At 37.7% G+C, this 25242-nt stretch overlaps 1 protein-coding gene across 3 annotated transcripts in view; it reads left to right on the top strand.

The window, feature by feature from the left end:
• Positions 1-25242, top strand: part of UNC79 (unc-79 homolog, NALCN channel complex subunit) — a 201812-nt gene that overhangs the window by 63460 nt on the left and 113110 nt on the right. For all 3 annotated transcript variants that reach the window (XM_033850688.2, XM_073800093.1, XM_073800094.1), the window contains exons 11-15: positions 4432-4662; positions 19536-19726; positions 20305-20428; positions 22430-22570; positions 24773-24994. In XM_033850688.2, the coding sequence (XP_033706579.2) occupies positions 4432-4662; positions 19536-19726; positions 20305-20428; positions 22430-22570; positions 24773-24994 (909 nt within the window). The remainder of the gene's footprint in view (positions 1-4431; positions 4663-19535; positions 19727-20304; positions 20429-22429; positions 22571-24772; positions 24995-25242) is intronic.

Genomic DNA, 25242 nt, shown 5'->3' with positions numbered 1-25242 from the left:
ACAAGAGACCCACTTCACACCTAGGGACACATACAGACTGAAAGTGAGGGGATGGAAAAAGATATTCCATGCAAATGGAAACCAAAAGAAAGCTGGAGTAGCAATACTCATATCAGATAAAATAGATTTTAAAATAAAGAATGTTACAAGAGACAAGGAAGGACACTACATAATGATCAAGGGATCAATCCAAGAAGAAGATATAACAATTATAAATATATATGCACCCAACATAGGAGCACCTCAATACATAAGGCAACTGCTAACAGCTATAACACAGGAAATCAACAGTAACACAATAATAGTGGGGGACTTTAACACCTCACTTACACCAATGGACAGATCATCCAAAATGAAAATAAATAAGGAAACAGAAGCTTTAAATGACACAATAGATCAGATAGATTTAATTGACATTTATAGGACATTCCATTCAAAAACAGCAGATTACACTTGCTTCTCAAGTGCGCATGGAACATTCTCCAGGATAGATCACATCTTGGGTCATAAATCAAGCCTCAGTAAATTTAAGAAAATTGAAATCATATCAAGCATCTTTTCTGACTACAACGCTATGAGATTAGAAATGAGTTACAGGAAAAAAAAGTAAAAAACACAAACACATGGAGGCTACACAATATGTTACTAAATAACCAAGAGATCACTGAAGAAATCAAAGAGGAAATCAAAAAATACCTAGAGACACATGACAATGAAAACATGATGATCCAAAACCTACGGGATGTGGCAAAAGCAGTTCTAAGAGGGAAGTATATAGCTATACAAGCCTACCTCAGGAAACAAGAAAAATCTCAAACAATCTAACCTTACACCTAAAGGAACTAGAGAAAGAAGAACAAACAAAACCCAAAGTTAGCAGAAGGAAAGAAATCATAAAGATCAGAGTGGAAATAAATGAAATAGAAACAAAGAAAACAATAGCAAAGATCAATAAAACTAAAAGTGGGTTCTTTGAGAAGAAAAATAAAATTGATAAACCATTAGCCAGACTCATCAAGAAAACGAGGGAGAGGACTCATAGCAATATAATTAGAAATGAAAAAGGAAAGTTACAACAGACACTGCAGAAATATGAAGCATCCTAAGAGACTACTACAAGCAACTGTATGCCAATAAAATGGACAACCTGGAAGAAACGGACAAATTCTTAGAAAGGTATAACCTTCCAAGACTGAACCAGGAAGAAATAGAAAATATGAACAGACCAATCACAAATAATGAAATTGAAACTGTGATTAAAAATCTTCCAACAAACAAAAGTCCAGGACCAGATGGGTTCACAGGTGAATTCTAGCAAACATTTAGAGAAGAGCTAACACCCATCCATCCTTCTCAAACTCTTGCAAAAAATTGCGGAGGAAGGAACACTCCCAAACTCACTCTATGAGGCCACCATCACCCTGATATCAAAACCACACAAAGATACTCAAAAAAAGAAAATTACAGACCAATATCACTGATGAATATAGATGCAAAAATCCTCAACAAAATACTAGCAAACAGAATCCAGCAACACATTAAAAGGATCACACACCATGATCAAGTGGGATTTATCCCAGGGATGCAACGATTCTTCAATATACGCAAATCAATCAATGTGATAAACCATATTAACAAATTGAAGAATAAAAACCATATGATCATCTCAATAGATGCAGAAAAAGCTTTTGACAAAATTCAACACCCGTTTATGATAAAAACTCTCCAGAAACTGGGCATAGAGGGAACCTACCTCACCATAATAAAGGCCATATGTGACAAACCCACAGCAAACATCATTCTCAGTGGTGAAAAACTGAAAGCATTTCCTCTATGATCAGGAACAAGACAAGGGTGTCCACTCTCACCAGTATTATTCAACATAGTTTTGAAGTCCTAGCCATGGCAATCAGAGAAGAAAAAGAAATAAAAGGAATACAAATTGGAAAAGAAGAAGTAAAACTGTCACGGTTTGCAGATGACATGATACTATACATAGAGAACCCTAAAGATGCCACCAGAAAAGTACTAGAGCTAATCAATGAATTCGGTAAAGTTGCAGGATACAAAATAATGCACAGAAATCTCTTGCATTCCTATACACTAATAATGAAAAATCTGAAAGAGAAATTAAGGGAACACTCCCATTTACCATTGCAACAACAACAAAAAAACCTAGGAATAAACCTACCTAGGGAGCAAAAAGACCTGTATGCAGAAAGCTATAAGACACTGATGAAAGAAATTAAAGATGATACCAACAGATGGAGAGATATACCATGTTCTTGGATTGGAAGAATCAATATTGTGAAAATGACTCTACTACCCAAAGCAATCTACAGATTCAGTGCAATCACTATCAAATTACCAATAGCATTTTTTATGGAACTAGAACCAAAAATCTTAAAATTTGTATGGAGGCACAATAGACCCCGAATAGCCAAAGCAATCTTGAGGGAAAAAAACAGAGCTGGAGGAATCAGACTCCCTGACTTCAGACTATACTACAAAGCTACAGTGATCAAGACAATATGGTACTGGCACAAAAACAAAAATATAGATCAGTGGAACAGGATAGAAAGCCCAGAGATAAACCCACACACATATGGTCACCTTATTTTTGATAAAGGAGGCAAGAATATACAGTGGAGAAAAGACAGCCTCTTCAATACATGGTGCTGGGAAAAGTGGACAGCTACATGTAAAAGAATGAAATTAGAACACTCCCTAACACCATACACAAAAATAAACTCAAAATGGATTAGAGACCTAAATGTAAGACCGGACACTATAAAACTCTTAGAGGAAAACATAGGAAGAACACTCTTTGACATAAATCACAGCAACATCTTTTTTGATCCACCTCCTAGAGTAATGGAAATAAAAACAAAAATAAACAAATGGGACCTAATGAAACTTGAAAGCTTTTGCACAGCAAAGGAAACCATAAACAAGACAAAAAGAAAACCCTTAGAATGGGAGAATATATTTGCAAACAAATCAACGGACAAAGGATTAATCTCCAAAATATATAAACAGCTTATGCAGCTCAATATTAATAAAACAAACAACCCAATCCAAAAATGGACAGAAGATCTAAATAGACATTTCTCCAAAGAAGACATACAGATGCTGAAGAAGCACATGAAAAGCTGCTTAACATCACTAATTATTAGAGAAATGCAAATCAAAACTACAATGAGGTATCACCTCACACCAATTAGAATGGGCATCATCAGAAAATGTACAAACAAAAAATGCTGGAGAGGGTGTGGGGAAAAGGGAACCCTCTTGCACTGTTGGTGGGAATGTAAATTGATGCAGCCACTATGGAGAATAGTATGGAGCTTCCTTAAAAAACTACAAATAGAACTACCATACGACCCAGCAATCCCACTACTGGGCATATACCCTGAGAAAACCATAATTCAAAAAGACACATGCACCCCAATGTTCATTGCAGCACTCTTTACAATAGCCAGGTCATGGAAGCAACCTAAATGCCCATTGACAGACGAATGGATAAAGATTATGTGGTACATATATACAATGGAATATTATTCAGCCATAAAAAGGAACAATATTGGGTCATTTGTTGAGACGTGGATGGATCTAGAGACTGTCATACAGAGTGAAGTAAGTCAGAAAGAGAAAATCAAATATCATATATTAACGCATATATGTGGAACCTAGAAAAATGGTACAGATGAACCGGTTTGCAGGGTGGAAATAGAGACACAATGTAGAGAACAAATATATGGACACCAAGGGGGGAAAGTCGTGGGGGTGGTGGTGTGATGAATTGGTAGATTGGGATTAACATGTATACACTGATGTGTATAAAATGGATGACTAATAAGAATCTGGTGTATAAAAAAATAAATAAAATAAAATTCAAGAAAAACCAAAAAACAGAAAATAAAAAACAAACAAACAAAAAAAACTTTGGCCCAAAAGATAGAGATACAATTGCTATAAAGACTTGTTTCCCTGGCCAAATATTGACAAGTTGTACATTAAAAAACGAAACAAAACAAAAACAAAACCAAAAACCAGAAAAGGCCTCTACCTCTTGTTAAGTGAATAAGCTGCAGCAGATGTCAAGAAGAGAAGGACGAGGTAAAGCAGTTACCCTACAGTGGTATTATGTCACTCCTGTCAAGGGGGGGGAGATTTCAATTACTCATAAATGTAGTTTTAATAAGAATTTAAACAAATCATATTTCAGTAATTCTTAAAGTGGTTCAAAAATTTAAATAAATAAATAGGCATTCAAAGGGTTCAAAGAACAACAACAAAAAAACCCCCGAAAAAACCTCTGCCTATTTCAAATGGATTATATGGGGCATCTTTCTTTTGTTTTCGTCTTTTACCAAACATGTAATAATTATGTAAGGAGGCTGAAGGAGAGTCTGATCTACCTATTTCCAGGTGAGCCTCTGCACGCCCAGTGAGAACACCCCTACGGAAAGCTTGGCCAGGCTGGTGGCCATGGTGTTTCAGTGGTTTCACTCCACAGCGTATATGATGGATGATGAAGTTGGAAGTTTAGTGGAAAAGCTGAAGCCTCAGTTTGTCACCAAGTGGTTGAAGACAGTATGTGATGTTCGCTTTGATGTCATGGTCATGTGCCTTCTTCCCAAACCAATGGAATTTGCCAGGGTAAGTGGAGGCTGTCGATGAAAAAACATAATCAATAATCGATCTAAGAAAGAAATGGAAAATGTTATTTGAGCCAACCTGAGGATTATAACCCAGGAGAGAGTCTTTCAGAAAGTTCTGAGGACTGTTCCGCCCATTAGAGGTCAAAGCCCAGGTATGTAAAATTTTGAGACAAAGGGTTTTACATCAAATGATGTATTATTGACAGTTTACAGAATCCAGATCTACACATACGAAGCACGTAGTGGGTCATGGGTCAAGATCAAGAAGGGAAGTTATCTTCTAAGGAGTTGTGACCCTTGATGAGGTTAAGAAGGAATGTTATCTCCTAAGGAAGTCTGGTTAATGCAGTTGCACAACACACACTAAAGGGGATGGAGGAGGCCCAAATGGGCAGAGAAAAATTTTTTTTTTTTTTTTTTTGCTGTACGCGGGCCTCTCACTGTTGTGGCCTCTGCCGTTGCGGAGCACAGGCTCCGGACACGCAGGCTCAGCGGCCATGGCTCACGGGCCCAGCCGCTCCGCGGCATGTGGGATCCTCCCGGATCGGAGCACGAACCCGTGTCCCCTGCATCGGCAGGCGGACTCTCAACCACTGCGCCACCAGGGAAGCCCAGAGAAAAATTTTATGTTTAAAATTTTCTTGTCTTGCTATAAAATATGAATTGTTTTCATCAAGGCCTACAGCTTGGACCTTGTTGGAGAGGAGGACTTAGGGAGAAGCACTATTGTTACAGAAACACTGGATTTGCCTCTTGGTGGGTGTCGAGCCAGAAGACACAACCAAGGCAAAGAGCTGGAGAAGGAGGGATTTACTACTTGCATCAAGTGAGGAGAACACCAGGGCTCTTTCCCAAAGTAGTGTCTCTCCGAACAGCAAAATTGGGGAAGTTTTAAGCTAAGGGCACATGCATATTCATGAAGGGGCTTGAGCAGAGAATTCAGCATAGAATTGGGGCAAAGATGGACAGAGTCCAGACTTTAGTGGATAGAAGTCAGGGGGTCAGAAAAGGTCAACATCATCATTCCTTAGGTTCCGACCAGTCTGGGGTCTCAGCGTGTAGTTACCATCCTCTACCTGGTAGGGGGTGTGTGTGTGGGGGTGGAGGGGCTTAGTTCCTGCAGAACTCAGAAATATGTATCAGATTGTGATGTATATTCTTGAGGAGGAACTAGGACTCTGCTTTATTGCTGAACTATTGTTTCTTGACTGCTTTTCCTTTGTTCCTGCCCTTAAAATCATTAATTACTGAGACCTGTTCAAGGGCAAGCATTGTGGCCAGGCTTAGATCACAAACAAAATGGTTTAGGTGAAATGGCTTCTTTTCTGTCAAGAAAGCCATGCCTGGTTCTCTTTCTCTGGGGACACCCTACCCTATCTGCTTACACTACCTTAGCCGCTACAGTATTATCAGTGACTGTAGAAGAGGGACATCTCTCTTTAACTTAGTCTTTTATTTATTTATATTAATTTTTATTATAGCTAAGTGAGTTTAGTAACTACATTTTAAGTGATGTGCTGCTTTGATGATAGTTTGTGATGGGGAAGAATGGCAAGATGAATGTGCAAAGTATCTTTAAGAAATTTAAGGAAATATTCTTTCCTGATATCGCTGAATATTTTTATTAAGAAACAGGAGAAAATAAAAAAGCCTTTCCATGAGGTGGCAAGAGCTCAGTCCTTTTCTGGTTTACAGTCTGTGGAAAGGCTAACATTTGACTAGGGGCAATTTCTGTGGTTTCACATATATTTCTAGAGATGAATGGTCCCTGCCCTCCCATCTGGAATGCCCAAAAGATTTAGGAACTGCCACAATGCTCCTTTTCCTCTGGCTTATAGGACAAATTTCTCTGTGCTTATCCTCTTGCTTCTGCCTCGGTGGATCACAGGCTTCAGACATACAGCTGGTAAGACATCATATTTCTTGAATACAATATGATTTGTGTCTAACCCAGCAAGATGGATATCTAGAATCAGTTTCTGGCAGCAATATATGAAATTTTTTTCAAGGTATTTTCTAAGTTTTAATTTTTTTGTGTGATTTTTGGGTTTACTTTCAATGAAGTCTTGAGGCAGTTTTCAGTTTATTTAATTTAATTTATTTATTTATGTATTTATTCATTTATGGCTGCATTGGGTCTTCATTGGTGCACGTGGGCTTTCTCTAGTTGCAGTGAGCAGGGCCTCGTCGTTGAAGTGCGTGACTTCTCATTGTGGTGGCTTCTCTTGTTTCGGAGCACGGACTCTAGGCGTGTGGGCTTCAGTAGTTGTGGCACACAGGCTCCGTAATTGTGGCGCACAGGCTTATTTGCTCCGTGGCATGTGGGATCTTCCCGGACCAGGGCTCAAACCCATGTCCCCTGCATTGGCAGGCGGATTGTTAACTACTGCGCCACCAGGGAAGTCCCAGTTTTCAGTTTGAATAAGATATTTAAGGATAAAACAGAACACAGACCTTGTAAAGAGTAGGTTTTATTAGATTTCCAGGAGTCAGAGCCTTCTTTGCATTTACCAGGATACACTTCTTTCTTCTTTAGTGCCACCTACTGACTCATATATAAAATTAGATTTTTGCATGATGGAAATGTGCAAAGAATGCCATTTCCTGGCATTCTTTGACTGTGTTGATATGTTTTCTATTATTGTTCCTTTTGGAATAGTAAAGGACTGGTGTGATCTGATTCTGAAAGATAAGAAGTGATTATGTTGGGAGGAAAACTATTCCTCTTATAGCTTGGGTTCAGTGGTTGCGAGCCTGCATATTAATTGTTAAGAGACATATTAACAAGAGAAGAGACAAAATTTATTAATATTTATGCACAGGAGTACTCTTCATTGACGGGTAATTTCTTTAATAACCAGAGATAAAAGGTTTATATACCAAACTTCCGGGGGGTGGGGGTGGGAGGAGGCATTTCGGAGGAGGCTTGAATGGGAAGATATGGAAAGTTCTTTTGGGCATTTTGATGCCAGTGGAAATGGGCAGCCTGTCTCCAAGGCAGCTGAATTCACAGGAAACTTCCTTTGAAGGGGGTTAATGGCAGCCATATTTTTCTGGAGGCTCTGCTTTAGTCAGGTAAGGGAAGTTCAGATAAGGTTTCTCTCTACATCTTCTTTAGCTCAAATGTTTTCACTTTTTTTTTTATCTTCACTTTATAAAGATAAAAAATAATCTTTATACCAACTCTGGGGGTCTGAGTGGGTCCCCACATTTCTCCTATCTGTAACTTCCCTAGAAGTTTCACACAAAAAGGAATCTAGGTTGATTGACTGGGAAAGAAGATTTGAGTTAGGAAATGCTGGGTAAGAGATCTGAACAGGAGGAAAAGAGCATAAATTAGAACAAGGAAATAAAAATAAAACAAAGATTAGTGGTTAGAGTAGACAATAAACCTAGTTTCTGAGTCCAAAGGGCAGCCAGTCAAGAAGATTTCTAGATGTTGGGCTTGAAGCATCTTTAGATGATGAATGAGACCATCAGTGTCATGGTCGTGGTTATTTCCTAGAGCAGAGCATGGAAGATGCGGATGTTTGGTGAACTTCCTCAGTGGCCTAAACTGTTGCAGCAATAAGTCCTCTGAAGTTTATGTCAAGTTGTCCTGCTTCAGCTTACAGGACTTTGGGACAAGACAACCTAGAGTCTCAATAAGGAACTGAGCAGTCAGGTTTTAGTTCTTAGTGACACCAAGTGAAGAGGGTAGTAGAAAAATTGGAAACATTAATTGCTGAAAATGTGCAAGACAGCAGGATCCAGTTTATAAAGAGGTTAAAAATAGCTCAAAGACAATGAACAGGACTAGAATCTGAAAATCCACAGGATGGGTTATAGTTTTCTGCTGAAACATAAAATTTCTCTCTCAATTACCACCATTTTGATCAAAGAAAATCAAAGTAAGATGATTCTTGTTCACAACATAAGTCTAGTCTCATTAAATTTGGCCTGATTATTTGCATAAGTGCAGCAAAAATGGTATTTGACCACATGGGCCTTTAAAAATTTGCTTTGCTGGAAGTTTTTTTAAAGAATCTCAGATTGGACTTTTATTGATTTATTTTTTTAAAGATGTTTTTTGATGTGGACCATTTTTTAAAGTCTTTATTGAATTCATTACAAGACTGCTTCTGTTTTATGTTTTGGTTTTTTGGCCACGAGGCATGTGGGATCTTAGCTCCCCAACCAGGGATGAAACCTGCACCCCCTGCATTGGAAGGTGAAGTCTTAACCACTGGACTGCCAGGAAGGTCCCTCAGATTGGACTTTTAAAAGCCTCTCCATGCTCGGAAGCCAATCTGTCATCATACTTATCTGCAGTACCTATAGATTTGGGTGCATTTCTCTTCTTGAGGTCCCCAAAATACTCTGTTTCCTGGGCCTGTCAAGAAGTGACTTTTCTTATTTGCCTGTAGGCTGGGAACATCATAAGTCGGGTACCAGGCTGGTTTTTTCCAAGAGGGCTTTATAAGCATTGGTTCCATGATGTCAACCTTAGTTCCTTAAAGCTGTCTGGTCATATTTGATTCTATGCATATCTTTCTCAAATATGACATTTCAGTCAAAGCCTTGATAATATAACCAATTTTTCCAATTATGTCCTGTTACAAGGAGAACAGATTCTTACTGAACTTGTGTAAATAGCTATATTGCCATATAAATAAGAGTATTGTAAGAGTTTCTGAATTCTGGGAGGTTCAGGTAGGGAGAAAAAGAAATGTTTTGCTTTTGTTTACAAAGGTATAATCTACTAAATAGTCATGAGTTATAGATAGCTTATGAGAAATCTTATACCCGGAAAACAGAATATTAATGAACCAGCAGTAAAAAACACATAAAAATTACCATCTTCCTTCAGCAGTTCATTCAGTCCCATGTAATTAATTATTTGTTCTGCTTGGTCTTGGGTTAGCAGTTTTATGAACCCATTGGCTTCTCCACTAGAGTTCTGGAATCTTTACTCAGTCCAGTGGCATGGTCTCAAAGTTACTTGAGCAATTCCATCAGAAGTCTGTACCCCAGATTACCTGTTATAGTCCTTTCCATGGGTCTCAGAGACAGTCCTTTTTGCTGAAGACGAAGCATTCTGGATAGTAGCCGATTGCAAGAGCTTTCTGGAAAACACTGGAATAAAACAATAACTGTGAATGATAAAGGCTTAAAATGGCTGTATTAAAGATCTGACGAGAGCAACTGGAATTATGATGATAAAATTATGCCATTATTGTATACTATCAGGCAAAATAGCATAAGAATATAATAGTGAACAAAAAAGGCATTGACAGATTTTTAGAAATTACATCTAATTCCTGGAATATTTATGTTAAAAACATTTACCTATACAGATATAAGCTAGGGAAGGTTAAGAATCTCTTCTTATTTGACCATGATTTTCATGCAGTTCAACATATTAAATAGACCTAATTAGCTTAACATCTCTTTTTACTAGGAGAGAACAAATCCTTTGAGGTTTTCCAGAGGCCCTCTCAGAAGTCTCAAAGTCAATTTGAGATCAGGATTTTATTTAGGATTTGATTTTGGTATATGTACTGCCGAAGCGAGCATAAGGATTTGATCTGGGGAAGCAAAATACCAAAAGTTGTCAAAATGTCAAAAGGTTTGGACACTTAATTAACCAGGATGACAGGTCACTATGAAATGATCCTTAGTTATCCATTTAACCAAAATGGCAATACAGATATCAAAAGTAAATATGGGATCTAACATAATTTAAAATTGAGAAGACTCGGTTCTTTTAAATAATTGAGGACATGATGAAGACATGTTCCCCCCTTCCCCACACACAGTTCCTTTACAACTTCATATTTTCATTCAGGTTTTTGTCCTTCACTTTCCTCTTTCTCATCTGAAAGCCTTCACACAACCTCTAAACCACTATTGATACCTTAGGACAGAATTACAATCTTTTCCCTTGACAAGAACACCCCTCATTCCTTGAATATTTTGCATAAAGAGGTTTTTCCTTCATCCTTATTATTTCTAGAAGTTTCATTTATATATTGATTATAATTTTCAACACTTAATAACCTCTATTTTTCCACGAAGACCAGGAAGTAAACAATTGTGAATTGCTTGTCACATACCAGCATTTTGTAGCATACTAGCAAATTTTATGATTATACCATCTCATAACTTCTAGAGGATATGCTTCTTCATAGTATAATTTCTCAGAGTGGCAAAATGAACACATTTATTAACAGATCCAAACAGCTTTAGCTCTCTGTAAAAATAAGAAGCCAAAAGTAGATAAAATTAAACTTATATTCAGTAGTTAATGTTTTGGTGTTTTATCTTATTTAGAAATGATCTAGATATTCAATGAATATCTATCATTTGACTCAATATAAATTTAGTTTCAGGTTACCAAAAAGATTTTGGAACCTACTTCTAAGAAGACATATTATAACACACAATTACTGTTGAAATAAAGCTTGTCATAATAATAATTTAATTTGATTAAAATGGAATCTATAAATTTTATAATCTTAAACCTCTAGTAAATATAATATGAGCTTATTTGACTAGTAAACCCACGTCGAATAAAAATGTATGCTCATATCATACTCAGTGCTGATAACTCAGAAGATGGAGCTGTTTTTATTAAACCAACAGTATTAAAATAGTCTTATTTATCAAAGATTTACACAAATTGTTACTGAACTCGGATTTGGCTGCTCACTTCTCAAAAGCCAATACTTGAGAGGCAAGTATTTGTAGAAAGGAAAGTTGCTTTAATTAGAAAAGCCAGCAATCTGAAGAGGTGAACTCATGTCCCAAGACCAAGTTGGAAGATTGTGCTCAGCCATGACAGTTTTTTTTTTTTTTTTTTTTTGCGGTACGCGGGCCTCTCACCACTGTGGCCTCTCCCGTTGCGGAGCACAGGCTCCGGACGCGCAGGCCCAGCGGCCATGGCTCACGGGCCCAGCCGCTCCGCGGCATGTGGGATCTTCCCAGACCGGGGCACAAACCTGCGTCCCCTGCATCGACAGGCGGACTCTCAACCACTGCACCACCAGGGAAGCCCCATGACAATTTTTAAAAGGAAAAAGGGGAAAGAATCTCTGAATCACTGAGGCAGGAAGTTGGGTTCTGCATCATTCCCCGTTGGGTGCAGACTGGCTGACTCTTTCTTCAGATGTTATATTGCCTGCGTGATCTGCCTGCAGGATTGCTAAGGGGGCTGCTGGGGGTAGAGAGCTTGTTATTCTTTAACTCCTTAATTCTTCATTCTTCTTTTAATCCAGGAAAAGAATCCACAGGTTAGGCAAGGCATGGTGTGCACTCAGGAGAGCATAAGTCAGGAGTTAGGTTAAATTATCTAGTGATCTCGTTCCTATAAGGTTTGAGGGGAACAGAAATAGGCAAACAGGAAAGGGGCAAAAGAGCTGCTTACAAATCCCCACTTTTCAGACATCATTCCATTTCTGTGGGATTAGGGGTGAAGGTCTGTTCTCTGTAACTTCTTCATGCTGACATAGGGCACTGTATTCTCAGAGTGAAAGATGTCAACATGGGTCTATAGCATTTCTTTGCTGACAATTTTACTTGCCCACTTACATATATGGGCAGAGCAAGCTATAATTATTTTGATGCCCACAAAGATATAGATTATTATGAGCAATAATGTTAATCCCATTCTTTTGAGGCCAGTTCTTAGAAATGTACTAGCCGTAGATTCAGTACTGCTCAAGTGGAGCACCTTATGTCATGGCTACAGTCTGGTCATCATGCAGTCAGCTTTTCCCCTCTGGTGGCAGTTAGAGTATCTGTAAAACAGCTCAGGAATGTGCACCAGACACTGAAAGATTCTGTGACTCTCTAGTCCTAATCATTAACTGTTTGAGCCTGCTTTTTGGTGACTCAGGGAGGCCTGGGAGACTTCAGCTTTTCTACAAACAAGAGGCAGGGGACATAGAGGGGCCTTTGTACTTGGGGGTGGGGTGGGGGCTCAAGGTTCTGCTCAGTTTCAAAATCACATGAACTTGAAAAACATTTGGGTTGCTTCCTATATTTCTGAGAGTTTGGGGAATATTTAAATTTTTTTTTCTTGTAGTTTTATTGATCTTTGCTATTGTTTTCTTTGTTTCTATTTCATTTATTTCCACTCTGATCTTTATGATTTCTTTCCTTCTGCTAACTTTGGGTTTTGTTTGTTCTTCTTTCTCTAGTTCCTTTAGGTGTAAGGTTAGATTGTTTATTTGAGATTTTTCTTGTTTCCTGACGTAGGCTTGTATAGCTATAAACTTCCCTCTTAGAACTGCTTTTGCCACATCCCGTAGGTTTTGGATCGTCGTGTTTTCATTGTCATGTGTCTCTAGGTATTTTTTGAATTCCTTTTTGATTTCTTCAGTGATCTCTTGGTTATTTAGTAACGTATTGTTTAGCCTCCATGTGTTTGTGTTTTTTACTTTTTTTTCCTGTAACTCATTTCTAATCTCATAGCGTTGTAGTCAGAAAAGATGCTTGATATGATTTCAATTTTCTTAAATTTACTGAGGCTTGATTTGTGACCCCAGAAGTGATCTATCCTGGAGAATGTTCCGTGCGCACTTGAGAAGAAAGTGTAACCTGCTGTTGTTGGATGGAATGTCCTATAAATATCAATTAAATCTATCTGGTCTATTGTGTCATTTAAAGCTTCTGTTTCCTTATTTATTTTCATTTTGGATGATCTGTCCATTGGTGTAAGTGAGGTGTTAAAGTCCCCCACTATTATTGTGTTACTGTCGATTTCCTGTGTTATAGCTGTTAGCAATTGCCTTATGTATTGAGGTGCTCCTATGTTGGGTGCATATATATTTATAATTGTTATATCTTCTTCTTGGATTGATCCCTTGATCATTATATAGCGTCCTTCCTTGTCTCTTGTAACATTCTTTATTTTAAAATCTATTTTATCTGATATGAGTATTGCTACTCCAGCTTTCTTTTGGTTTCCATTTGCATGGTATATCTTTTTCCATCCCCTCACTTTCAGTCTGTATGTGTCCCTAGGTCTGAAGTGGGTCTCTTGTAGACAGCATATATATGGGTCTTGTTTTTGTATCCATTCAGCAAGCCTGTGTCTTTTGGTTGGAGCATTTAATCCACTCACATTTAAGGTAATTATCGATATGTATGTTCCTATGACCATTTTCTTAATTGTTTTGGGTTTGTTTTTGTAGGTCCTTTTCTTCTCTTGTGTTTCCCACTTAGAGAAGTTCCTTTAGCATTTGTTGTAGAGCTGGTTTTGTGGTGCTGAATTCTCTTAGGTTTTGCTTGTCTGTAAAGCTTTTGATTTCTCCATCGAATCTGAATGAGATCTTGCGTGAGTAATGAATCTGAATGAATCTGAATGAGATCTTGAGTAGAGTAATCTTGGTTGTAGGTTCTTCCCTTTCATCACTTTAAGGGTATCGTGCCACTCCCTTCTGGCTTGTAGAGTTTCTGCTGAGAAATCAGCTGTTAACCTATGGGAGTTCCCTTGTATGTTATTTGTCATTTTTCTCTTGCTGCTTTGTCTTTAATTTTTGTCAGTTTGATTACTATGTGTCTCCGCATGTTTCTCCTTGGGTTTATCCTGTGTGGGACTCTCTGTGCTACGTGGACTTGGGTGGCTATTTCCTTTCCCATGTTAGGGAAGTTTTCGACTGTAATCTCTTCAGATATTTTCTCGGGTCCTTTCTCTCTCTCTTCTCCTTCTGGGACCCCTTTAATGTGAATGTAGCTGCGTTGAATGTTGTCCCAGAGGTCTCTTAGGCTGTCTTCATTTCTTTTCATTCTTTTTTCTTTATTCTGTTGCGCAGCAGTGAATTCCACCATTCTCTCTTCCAGGTCACTTATCCGTTCTTCTGCCTCAGTTATTCTGCTATTGCTTCCTTCTCCTGTAGTTTTCATTTCAGTTATTGTATTGTTCATCTCTGTTTGTTTGTTCTTTAATTCTTCTAGGTCTCTGTTAAACATTTCTTGCATCTTCTCGATCTTTGCCTCCATTGTTTTTCCGAGGTCCTGGATCATCTTCACTATCATTATTCTGAATTCTTTTTCTGAAAGGTTGCCTATCTCCACTTCACTTAGTTGTTTTTCTGGGGTTTCATCTTGTTCCTTCATCTGGTACATAGCCCTCTGCCTTTGTATCTTGTCTATCTTTCTGTGAATGTGGTTTTTGTTCCACAGGCTGCAGGATTGTAATTCTTCTTGCTTCTGCTGTCTGCCCTCTGGTGGATAAGGCTATCTAAGAGGCTTGTGCAAGTTTCCTGATGGGAGGGACTGGAGGAATATTTAATTTTTAAAAGCTCTTATTTTTTTAAAGCCCATTTAGAATGGAGATCTTTTAAGGTGTTTTATAAATAATTTGGCAAAACCATCCAGAGGAAGAAAATACCATATATACATACCATACATATATAAACTTACAGGCAGACACAAATACAGACCTCATAGAAAATACAGACCTAATACAAAACTCACTAGTTTATATAAGAGCTGGTTTTCATCTTTACCTCACTTTTATTCAAATTATGTTTCTAGCAGATGGACCAAGTTGTTAGTTAATCTGTTCAATATAGGGTTAAAGTTTTTAAGCAATATTTGTAGGGGGAGACCCTTAAGAGCTTTTTATTTGCCCTGATATATAATCTGATAGAGGCTGTGATTCAGCCTAAGACAGTTGTTTTAGTTGACTAAGAAGGTACTTTTTAAAGGCTGGAGTGTGCTAAGGAAAAAGGCATTGGAGGTTTGTTAAGGGCAGTGTTAAGTGATGCTTATCAGAAGGAGAAATAAATTTCTCCTATTTTATGAGAGGAGGCAATAGTACAAATAAAAGCAAGGCACCCCTTAGAGAGCCACAGTTAATTCCTTGAACATTTGCATTTTAAAGAGTTGATTCTCAAGTCCTTGAGAAGATAGTGCTGGGTGGTAGAAGATTTAAATGTCAAAGAGGGAGAGAAAGGATGCAAGCTTGTAAGATAACAATCTAAGAAGGTTTTCAAGGGCAGATTTGTCTCTTAACAGGTTTTGACTGGGACAAACAAATTCTCTTGGCAGCGTTGAGCTTTTACAAGCAGGCATTTTGAGGAGGTTCATGGGAGGTGGACAAAATTATTTGTGTTGAGAGTCTGCAGTTTTTAACAGGTCCAAGGTGAGGCCTTAGTTGAGAAGAGGACTCAGAGGAGCCTGTCCGAGGAGGCTGGGCCTAAGACAATTGCTGTTTAAGTGTTTCTTCTTCTGAAGGGCAGGGCAGTCCCTTTTCCAATGTCCTGCCTTTTACGGTATCTGCAATCATTTTGAGACGAATAGGGGAGGCTTTGGGGCTGGGAAGAAGGATGGATGAGCTTTGGGGTTCTTCTAGAGCCACAGTTTAGTTTTTGTAAATATTCAATTAGTAAGGCAAGGCCACTTATTTTTAATTCTTCAAAGAATTAGATGACAGCCTCAATAATAACATTAAGGAGCTGGCCTGCCCATGCAACCACATTACTTTGAAGTAACCTCTTTATATCAGAAACGAGATTTTCAACTAAAGTAGAAAACAAAAGACTCCTATGATCTGAGATTTGTAGATTTAGAGCTGTGTGCCTTTGCAATATTTTTTATAAATTGTGTGACAAAGGTTTTAGGATATATTCCTTTTCTCCAAGTAGATCATTCCATTTTAGCGCAATTAAACTTCTGAGGGAAGGCCTTTATAATGGCTCCTACCAGGCTCTGAATGTCAACCTCCAACTGGGTCATTCGTAGGAGGGAGGTGGTGGAGGGGGGAGGTTTAGGGTGGGTGTGGATTTTATTTTTCTTTCTAAATCAGATTTCTGTTCTTCAGTTTTGTTAAGGGAGTCTTTTAGGCTAGCTGTGATCCTTTTTTTGGTGTGCTTCTGTCAATCTGATCCTTCCCCATTGGTAAGAGGACATTTATTTAGGGTGAGAACTCTCTAAAATCCTTTTAAACATAAAAACTTTTCCAAATCAAAGGATCCATTGTCTGGTCACTGACAATTTAGTATCTCCATAAGGATACCTGTTCCAAAATGTGACCCAAAACCAACAGGCCTTTATATGGCTTAACCATAAATTAAATAGCCAAGGGGACCTCAGTAATGATACATTCCACAATCGCAACATTATCAGTGGTAGCTCTTCTGAGTCTATGTAACTAACAACAACCCCAGAAATGTAGTCACTTCCTGAAAATGTCTAGTCAATCATCTAGCGTGTTGGCCAATATGATACCAAATAGATATTTCAACTTTAAATGGAGTTTATTTGTTTTGAATAATGTGGAATTCTAGATATAACAATTAAATATTTAAAATTGGATTCATTTAAAATAAGATAGTTTTGGGGCAATTAATCTATGACCAAGGAGGCAAGAATGTACAATGGGGAAAAGACAGCCTCTTCAGTAAATGGTGTTGGGAAAACTAGACATGCAAAAGAATCAAACTGGACTACTTTCTCGCACAGTATACTAAAATAAATTTAAAATGGATTAAAGACTTAAACGTAAGACCTGAAACCATAAAATGTCTAGAGGAAAACATAGGCAGTATGCTCTTTGACATCAGTCTTAGCAATATTTTTTAGACATGGCCCCTCAAGCAAGGGAAACAAAAGCAAAACTAAGCAAATGGGACTACATCAAACTAAAAAGCTTTTGCACAGCAAAGGAAACGTTCACAAAAGGAAAAGACCACGTACTGAATGGGAGGAGCTATTTGTAAATGATATATCTGATAAGGGGTTAATATCCAAAATGTACAAAGTACTCATACAACTCTTATAAAAAAATCCGATTAAAATTGACCAGAGGACCTGAATAGACATTTTTCCAAAGAAGACATACAAATGGCCAATAGGCACATGAAAAGATGCTCAACATCACTGATGATCAGGAAATGCAAATCAAAACCACAATGAGATATCACCTCACACCTGTCAGAATGGCTGTTATCAAAAAGATGACAAATAGCAAGTGTTGGTGAGGATGTGGAGAGAAGGGAACCCTCTTGCACTGTTGGTGGGAATGTAAATTGATGCAGCCACTATGGAGAACAGTATGGAGGTTCCTCAAAAAAATTAAAAATAGAGCTACCATATGATCCAGCAACTCCACTTGGGTATTTGTCCAAAGAAAACAAAAACACTAATTAGAAAAGATACATGCATCCCTATGTTCACTGCAGCATTATTTATGATAGACAAGATATGGAAGCAACCTAAGTGTCCATCAATAGATGAATGTATAAAGAAGAAGTGGTACATATATAATGGAATATTACTCAACCATAAAAGAGGATGAAATCTTGCCTTTTGTGACAACATGGATGAACCTACAGGGCATTATGCTAAGTGAAATAAGTCAGATAGAGAAAGACAAATATTGTGTGATTTCACGTATATGTGGAATCTAAAAAAACAAAACAACTGAATAAACACAACAAAACAGAAACAGAGTTATAGATACAAAGAAGAAACAGGTGGTTCCGGGAGGGGAGGAGGGTTAGGGGGAAGAGAGAAATAGGTGAGGGAGATTATGAGGTATAATCTTCCAGTTGCAAAATGAATGGGTCACAGGGATGAAATGTACAGTGTGGGGAATGTAGTCAATAACTATATAATATCTTTATATGGTGACAGATGGTAACTAGGCTTATTAGGGTGATCATTTTGAAATATATAGAAATATCAAATCACTATGTCGTGTAACAGGGACTGATATGGTGCTCTAGGTCAATCATACTTCAAAAACGAACAAACAAACTCATAGAAAAAGAGAGCAGATTTGTGGTTACCAGAGGCAGGGAGTGGGGGAAAGGGGAATTAGATGAAGGCAGCTAAAAGGTACAAAATTCCAGTTATAAGATAAATAAGTACCAGGGATATAATGTAAAAACATGATAAATATAATGAACATTGCTGTATGTTACATGTGAAAGTTGTTAAGAGAATAAATCCTAAGAGTTCTCATCACAAGGGAAAAATATCTTTCTATTTCTTTAATTTCGTATCTGTAGTGACGGATGTTCACTAAACTTATTGTGGTAATCGTTTCATGATGTATGTAAGTCAAATCATTATGGTGTACAGTACACTTTAAACTTATACAATGCCGCATGGCAATTATAACTCAATAAAACTGGAAGGAAAAAAATAACATATTTTCCCACAAATCTTGTGTTATACAGTAAAGATCTAGGACCAGTCAACCCTTTGTTACTTTGATACGTATAATAGTAATATAGGATCTTTATTTAAAATCAGAATTACAAACAGAACCTCAGTTTGTAATTTTAAGTTCTTCTGCATTAGAAAATTAATATACTATCTTATTTAGTAAAAAATATAGCTTTTAAAAAAAGTCATGGATTCAACCAGCCTTAGAACATTCTTAGGGAAAAAATTGTGGCAGAATATGCAGCATAGGGGAAAAAAGTACTCTCTGTCCCTTCGTTTTCCATATGAAAAATCTTCAATACAAAGTGTACAGTAGTAGAAATCTGTGTTCCTTTGAAACACAGGTATAACTGCACGTATTTGCAATGGGTTTGTCAAACCTTAGAAAAAACGCTCCAATAGCCTGTTCACCCTACTAGGAATAAATCTTTGGAATTTTAATTCATGTGTGATTTGAGAAGTCTGCAGTAGAATAGTTCAAATTCCGTCTGTGATCATTATTTGGACCTATTTGTAACTATGGTTTCTTTTTGGTAACAAAGGGATCCTGGTGGTTTGTAGTTTTTTCCAAATCTTACTCAATATACTTGGCCCAGGTTTCAGATGTAGTGGATAGTGGTCTTTGTACCCATTTCATGTAGTATTTCCTTGAGTATAAATGTAACAAGTGCACTTTGTTCTTTTCCCCTGTGGCTGTGGAAATGCCATCAGGTTGGTGGATACTGGGATAAGTCCTGTAGCACAGTGACTCAGTTGAAGGAAGGTCTCAACCGAATCCTCTGCCTGATTCCCTACAATGTGATCAGTCAGTCCGTGTGGGAGTGTATCATGCCAGAATGGCTGGAAGCCATCAGAACAGAAGTCCCAGATAATCAGTTAAAAGAATTCAGGGAAGTATTAAGGTGGGTAAGTAGTTTAATGAAGTCACCGTTAATTATGATGTTTAACATTTATCGAGCATGTACTGTGTGCCAGGCACTGTGATAAGCATTTTATATAATCTTATTTACTTTTACATGATCCTATAGAAAAATTGGAAGGTTCAAAATGAAATAGTTGCTATAAATTGTGCTAAGATGATTTGTAATTGTTCAGAAAGGATTTCATTCTTATGGGATAATAAAAAGATACACCATATTGTTTATTTTCAAATGTAATTATGATTTGGATAAAGTGGGAGAAGTACAAAGGGACAGTGTTTTTAGATGCTGGGGAGCAATTCCCTAGAAGTGCAATTCCCTAGAAATGCAATTCCTTCTGTTAAACCTGATATGAGTATGAACCCCAATGTTATTAACAACTGTATGAATTATTTATATCTATTCCAACGACATAAGCTTTTTCAGTAAAATGAAACATGCTAATAGTTCAGAACACAGACTAAACTGTTTGGTTCCCCAAATAAGATATAGATGGAAATGCAACAGTAGACCCTACTATATGCCCACTGGTCATTTACTTTTGTTGCTCTGCTTTTCAGCAAAATGTTTGACATTGAGCTTTGTCCTCTACCTTTTTCAATGGAAGAGATGTTTGGCTTTATTAGTTGTCGGTTCACAGGATACCCTTCCTCTGTGCAGGAACAAGCTTTACTGTGGCTTCATGTAAGTAAATGACACTTTTGATCATTTTGGGCAATAGTTTTTAGCCTATGAACTTTAGCTCCTTGGGTAGAGGGGCAGAGAGTTATTGCAAAGAATCCTTAAACATGTATGTTTGCTCAGGACTATCTGTAGACTAGTAACTCATATGCATACACAAATAGCTATATTTCAAATATATTAGCTATAGTTGTGGTTAATAAAATACAAATTTGTGCAATACTATTACTGAATTCATAGTAGCTCTTGGTTCTTATATTTTTTCTATCAATAGATACTAAAAGTGTAATAGCTGTCTTGTGGGAGTCTGATAAATTTTTTGATATTAAATAGGTCCTTTACTTGGAAAGGTTGAAAGTTACTGATTTAGGGAGTAGTTCATGCTATTCCCTCAGCCTGGAATGACTTCATTTCCTGTCTCCATATGTGAACTCTAGCTTATTCTTTAAAATTCAGCTCCGAAATTATCTATGAAGTTTTCTCCTATGTCACACCCTTATCTTCCCATTAGAGTTCATTATTCCTTCCCCCAGTATTCATATAGGTTCTCTGTGTAAACTCTATTTCTGTTTAATATTATAGTTAACTTTTATCTCTTTTCCTGATTACAAATGCCTGGAGTGCAGGGTCCAGGTCTTTTTCATTTTTGAATTTATAACTCCCTCATCCTTTCCTCTCAGCATCTGGCACATACTTTATTATTTAGTGTACATTCTTAAAAATGTATTAAATTGAGTTGAATTCCTGTTATAAAATTTGGACAATTTCAGAAAAGGAGGACAGAGTCAATATTTAGATTAGCTACGGATGCAGATACATTTCTGTATCATGGAAGGATGTGATCCCAAAGGCTTTTCAAGTTCTGGAGATGCCTTTCTGGGTTGTAAACTAAAGAATAATATTTTTCATAACTGACAAGTAGTAAAGGGATTTAAAAAAAAAAGTCACTTTTGGGACTCAGAATTTTAACTTTTCATCCCCGAGTAGACTTGCATAAGATAATTTCCATTTTAGCAAAGCCCATCCTTCTACAGATGGCTAGATAGCGCCTCCGTTATTCAGTTATACACCCTTTAGCTGTGCCATCTGGAGGTGAGCAGACAGGCCTGTAAACCTCCAGAGCATAGAGGTTCTCCATAGCTAGAGCAATTACAGCTTATATGTTTTACAGACTGGGCTTTGACACAATTTTGCTTTGAAGACAGAGTGCTTCAAAGCACTCTGTAGTTGAAGGAGGTTTTAAACCTCTGGTCTAACCATTTGGGGAATAGAGTGAACAATATAGTGATTGGCTTGACTCATTTATTAATTAATTATAGAAACATTTATAGAGCTCCTATGTACCAGGCACAGTAATAGGCAGTAGGATAAAAATGGGATAAGAAATGATCCTTTCCTCATACTTCCTTTTTTCAAGGAACTCACAGTGGGGAGATAGTATCAAATAATCAAATATAATAAAAAGTGATAATTGCTCTAATAAAGGTATGTACAAAGTTTTAAGAAAGCGGAGAAGACAGATGGATTAATTCTGTCTGAAGGAAGGAGGCATCTATTTCTAGAAAATTCATTACAGATAAAGTAACATGATTTTGACAGAAGGGTACCTGAGCTTGCACCAGAGAGCAAGGTCGGATGGGGCATTCAGGTCAGAGTGGGGAAGGATTGGAGGAAGATTGCTCGCAGATTATACTAGTTCAGGAGAAAAGTGATGAACTAAGGCAACAGCAGTGGTATGGAGAGGAGGGGACAGCATCAGGAGATACTTAGAAGTTTTAATAGAAAGAACATGGCGATTTATCGGGTGTGGGGAGTGGAGGAGTGGGAATGTTCAATGATAGCTTTGAATTTTTTAGCATGAATAATTGAGGATGACCGCAGATAGAATATGTGTGAGGCTAAATGTCCTTATGTTCAATAGGTCACCTTAGGGAAAAATGTTAAACATAGTTTTTTTGAGTTTTAATGTTTATATTTTGGGGGACATATGCCTTTTTTCCCCAGGTATTATCAGAGTTAGACATCATGGTTCCACTTCAACTATTAATCAGTATGTTTTCTGATGGAGTTAATTCTGTTAAAGAACTGGCAAATCAAAGAAAATCAAGAGTCAGTGAACTGGCAGGGAACCTTGCAGCTCGAAGGGTAATTATTGCCACAATTGTTTTTGTCCTACTTGTTAAGATTTTGAAAACTCTTGTCAATTATAGTGGGCCTTAAAGTCACATCCTCATAAACTGCTCTGAAAATGCTTTCTTCATCCTATCCCACTCACTCTGTTAACCTTTTAAGCACATTAAATAACAGAAAACACTGTTCTAAGACATGTTTGGTATAGTCTGTAATCAGTAAGTTATTGAGTTTTCATTTTCCTTTGAGTTTTTCTCCTACACATCTCTGCTAGCTACCTTTCATCCTCGATAAACCAAAAAGAGTAGCTTGAGCTTTTGGGGTACTATCCAATTTTGTTTTGTTTTGTTTTCTGGTGAATAAGAATTCTTTACCAGCTAGTGGGCAGATCACTGCTTCACTTTGGGAATGAGCAGTTTGGATATTTTTGTTTGCTTGCTCTTTGTTTTTCCCTATTGTGTTTTGGGAAAAGATTATCAACTAGGGGTGATTGTGAGTGATGTTGTCACTGTAAACTAACTGAGCCCATCTTATTGACCCCTTTGTACCTTTGAGGATGAGAAAATATAGTCTGGTCTACAGTGTACAAGAACTATTGGACATCTGTGATAATGTTTCTATGGAGGACCTGATAAAGTTTCTGCTGTTGTTCTGACATTCCCAGACCATGATCAGTTTTGGAGAGGTTGACTCTCATCAACGTCTCCAAGGCAGGGACTGTTCTCACCTGTCTCCGTGCCAATCCTCTCCCTAACATTTTCCCGGCTGTATACTGCAGGCCCCCAGTCATGCTACCTGCTCTCTAGGGATTAGAAAATGAGACTATAACGTGATCAGGGGATCATAGTTTGTATTCAGTGCTTTCTTTTTAAAAAATCATTACTTCTTTTCTCATCTGCCTCATAGGAGACAGCTGCCAAACATTTATATTTTATTGATTTCTTCAGTAATCTTTAATATTACAGTACATTATTAGCACTTTATACTGTGTAACATATTCACACTTAATGACATCACAGGATTGTGTGAGGCAGTTGGGAAGAGCTCATGAGCCTCATTTTACAACTACTTAACCTGAGGTTCAGTGAGCTGAAGTGATTTGCCATAGATAACGCTATCATTATCCAGGTATTCTGATTCTTAGTGGGGATACTCTTCTTTTTTATTTTAAATATGGTGTTCAAGGAGATTTCTGATCATTAGAGAGATCTTAAATAGAAAAAAGATGATTTCAGAATGATGTACAGGTATGTCAGTCAGCGTCCTGCTACAGAATTTATCCTGGATGGTTCAAATGAAGAGATTTTAATGGATACTCTGCCTATAGAGTTATGGGAAAGGTTAAGGGGGCGATGGGTTTGGTGAGGCACCCAGGAGCCAGCAGTAGCTCACTAGGAAGCCTTTATACCCCTAGGGCTGAAGGAGCAAGGGAAAATGTTCCTGGGCCTTTTGGGAGCTTAAATTGTAAGGAAAGTCTGGCTAGAGGAACTATAGAGGGTGGAGATACTGCCAAAGGTGTAGCATCAAAGGAGGCAGGAGGTGGGAAGAAATAACTCCTACCTCTCGCTCCTTCAGCTTCAGGTCTTCCACTGGTGCCTCTCATTAACTGAACCCAACTGGAAGCCAGCCATCAAGAGGGCCAGGAAAGACTCAGTCCTGGGCATCCTTGGGCATAGAACAGGGCAGAAAAGGGCAGTGAGGGCCTTCTGGGGGGGAAGGATTGGGTTGGCAAACGGAGAATAAACAGTACAGCAGGCTTGACATATATTGTTTTTTCATGACAGTTTAATACTTATTATACCCAGAAACCATTTTTCTTTAACCAGTCATGTCAATCTGAGATTCTGTGCTAATGATTTTAAAAGTGATCTTGCAATGCCTGTAAGTTATCATTTTTCAGGTTATGGTTTTAAGTAGATGCAGTTTAGTTTAATTGGAAATGTTTTACGGAATGAAAAATATAATGGCAAAGAGAGCTGCCTTCATTCTTCAGGGTACTTATGTTTCATTCACCTGACAATTAGAAAGTTTAGATATTTTATTTCTTATTTTTATGTTTTGAGAAGATTCATAGGATTTGGAGGTACTAATGCCATTGGCTAAGAAAGGAGATCAGTGTGACAGCTGGAAATACCTTACACAGAGTCGTCAAATATTTTGTACAGCCATTTGAGCTCCTGTGAGTTCACTTATGTGTGTTAATGTTTTTTCTTCTAGGTGAGTGTTGCCTCTGATCCTGGTCGACGAGTTCAGCACAATATGCTGAGTCCATTTCATAGTCCTTTTCAGAGTCCATTTCGGAGTCCTATGCGTAGCCCATTTCGTAGTCCTTTCAAGAATTTTGGACATCAAGGAGGAAGGACTATTGACTTTGATTGTGAAGATGATGAAATGAATCTAAATTGTTTCATCCTCATGTTTGATCTTCTCCTGAAGCAGGTAGCTGAAGCATGAACTTCCTTTAGTTCAGAGGTGAAGAATGAGGGAAAGCATTGTATAGTGATTCTTTCTATGTGTTGGGCATCTTCGCACTTACTGAAATGATGCAGCATCGCTCAAGACATTTCACAAACTTCTATGGGGATTTCCTAAGGAGTCTGAAAAATACTTGTATGAATAACTTCAATGATGTTGACACATGAGAATGGATATGAATTTTAGAAACACCCTAGCATCATTAGAATTGA

Source organism: Tursiops truncatus, chromosome 2 (genome assembly GCF_011762595.2).
Source record: "Tursiops truncatus isolate mTurTru1 chromosome 2, mTurTru1.mat.Y, whole genome shotgun sequence".
NCBI lineage: Eukaryota > Metazoa > Chordata > Mammalia > Artiodactyla > Delphinidae > Tursiops > Tursiops truncatus.
This window is presented reverse-complemented; position numbering and strand designations above follow the sequence as displayed.